At 36.6% G+C, this 2,500-nt stretch overlaps 1 protein-coding gene across 1 annotated transcript in view; it reads right to left on the bottom strand.

Annotated features, from left to right (window-relative positions):
• LOC137987473 (uncharacterized) overlaps positions 1-2,500 on the bottom strand; it is a 7,184-nt gene that overhangs the window by 2,661 nt on the left and 2,023 nt on the right. The window contains exons 4-8 of the mRNA XM_068833722.1: positions 2,380-2,500; positions 1,653-1,765; positions 1,067-1,347; positions 318-488; positions 1-10 (exon numbers count right to left, since the gene is read on the bottom strand). The exon at positions 1-10 is cut by the window's left edge and continues 87 nt beyond it; the exon at positions 2,380-2,500 is cut by the window's right edge and continues 114 nt beyond it. Coding sequence (XP_068689823.1) covers positions 1-10; positions 318-488; positions 1,067-1,347; positions 1,653-1,765; positions 2,380-2,500 — 696 coding nt within the window. The remainder of the gene's footprint in view (positions 11-317; positions 489-1,066; positions 1,348-1,652; positions 1,766-2,379) is intronic.

Consider the following 2,500-nt stretch of genomic DNA (forward strand, 5'->3'; position numbering starts at 1 on the left):
CATGCTTTATCTGCAATTTATTATAATTAAAATCATTGTCAACTTTCTGACAAACAATAATGCAAACAGATGTAGATAGAATCTATGAAATTCATAAATTTGATATCCTAGTCAAACATTTATATTTTGGGCTTTCAGTTCACTGCTTAAGTAGCTCTCATAAACATAAATGATACAAATACCAAGGAAAAAGTCAGTTGACAACCTACATTTTAAACACAAGCCAATGTTCAAACTTTTCTGGTAGCGATGCAGCCACACTTCTAAGAGAAGCAATGCACTTCAATTTGTGATTAAAGCCTAAAATAAGTGAATACCTGTCCTCCAATGAAGTATGGGTGCTTGTGATTAGTTGCTGAGAACCACTTGTAAAGAAGAGTTTTTGTGACACCCAATAAACAGCCATGCATGTAGTCAGGAACCATGCCCAACACAACATCAAACCAGGGCATTAATGCAAGACTTGTGACACCAAAAACACCTACAATCTAATAGGCAAAATAATACTAATTATCATCAGTGCACAAAAATAGTAAATCGGGAGTAGTCTGTCTACAAGTGACCCAATTTGATCAGGAATAATGGATACACTATAATTCCGGGTTCGTACACGTTTTCAGACCAAAAATTCAAGGACTTTTCAAGGACCAAATTTTGAAATTTCAAGGACCTCTTTTTTATTTACGTCGAATAATTTACCCATGGAAATAGTCTGACAGTAGAATTCTTGCTCATTTTCCGTATCGTAGATGCGTGAAAATAATGCAAAGGCACTGGTAACCATTCTCAACCTCACAGCTCGTCGCATTTTTATGACATGCTAACTTGAGTGGCTGATTATTTTTACTGAAGTTATGCTGGTCAGAAAAAATTCAAGGGTTTTCAAGACGCGTACGAACCCTGACTATTCGATCAAAAATGCAAAGTGTTAAAGTTTTGTCGTTATGATTACACTAGACTAGGGTGAACAGCATCAGGAAGCATAAGAATCCTTTCAGTGGTGTCTATTTGATTTATCATGTAACACCATTAAATAGTTGAACATTACCCTTAAAAATAGTCTAACCTTTTTATTTTCTTTATGTGCTGCAATACCATTTGTTAAAAAACTTTCATTTGTGCGCTTTGGAGCTGCTTTGGTAGGGTTCCTGTAGGGGTAGCAGCGGGCGTGTCCTTTTCCTTGTTTGACCACAACACCAGGCTCTTCACAGCTAAGACAACCACACTCGCCATTATGTTGCGCCATACAAGTGAGGTATGCCTTGCCCTGCAAGTCCGTGGACCCCAGAATAACTGCAGCTTTCACAGTGATAGGAAATTCTTCATTGCTTAGCTTAATCTGAAGACCTGTTCAACATAATAAAAAAAAAGAGAATACTTCACATCAAAGGATGCAAACGGTATTGTGTAATTAGGTAATAGAGTATTTCCAAATCTTGATTATTTGCAAAAAGACAAAAGGCTAGCTGCAAAAAGATTACTTAATTTCAAATTGGGATTTGCATGAAGAATCAGCTGCATGACAAAAAGTCCAAATAACTTAAATTTGGATACACATTCACAGTTATTTATGCAGTTCATTCCAATCACCACTATCATACAGACATTTGTACCTTGAATTATTACTAGCAAATACACTTTATTTACTGTACCTTGCTGATACAAATGGGTCATTTCACTTGCAAAAGGTTCAAAGTACACATTGAATGGAGGCTTGCCTTTACCCTGCCAGATTCCCCACATCAACATGTTCTGTTTTGAAAATCTGAAAACAGGAAAGCTATGGTTTACACTAAATGAAGTACCTGGACAAGTATGACAAAATTGCTTAATGCCTAACTTTGGGATGTGTTTTGTGTATGCTGCTTCATTGGTGATTGCTGTCATCAATGTAGCAGTATACCATACAGGGTTCGTACACGTCTTGAAAACCCTTGAATTTTGAGAGTACATTTTCAAGGCCTTGAAAGTCCTTGAAAATCTCTGCTCTTCATGCCTGGTCCTTGAAAGTCCTTGAATTTTTTCTGACCCGCATAAATTCAGTAAAAATAATCAGCTACTCAAGTCGTGTCATACAGATGTGACGAGCTGCGGGGTCGAGAATGGTTACCAGTGCCTTTACATTATTTTCACACATCTTTGTTACGGAAAATTAGCAAGAATTGTACTGTTAGACTATTTCCATGGGTAAAATCTTTGACGTAGATAAAAAAGAGGTCCTTGAAATTTCAAAATTTGGCCTTGAAAGTCCTTGAAAAGTCCTTGTATTTTTGGTTTGAAAAAGTGGACGAACCCTGACCATACATAGGTGCATAAAAACATATACAAAGCTTATTCTTTGTTTGTAATTTTTTCTTGCCACCTTTTAAATGCACTTACCTTTCTGGTGATGGAAGCTCATTGATTGCAAGGAAAACTGGCCACAAAGAAACACTTGATGATGAATACAGAGGTGCTCCATCTGTATTGAAAATGAAGCTAATATTTGACTTGTTGTGTA

The sequence above is a fragment of the Montipora foliosa genome, chromosome 2 (assembly GCF_036669935.1).
Source record: "Montipora foliosa isolate CH-2021 chromosome 2, ASM3666993v2, whole genome shotgun sequence".
NCBI lineage: Eukaryota > Metazoa > Cnidaria > Anthozoa > Scleractinia > Acroporidae > Montipora > Montipora foliosa.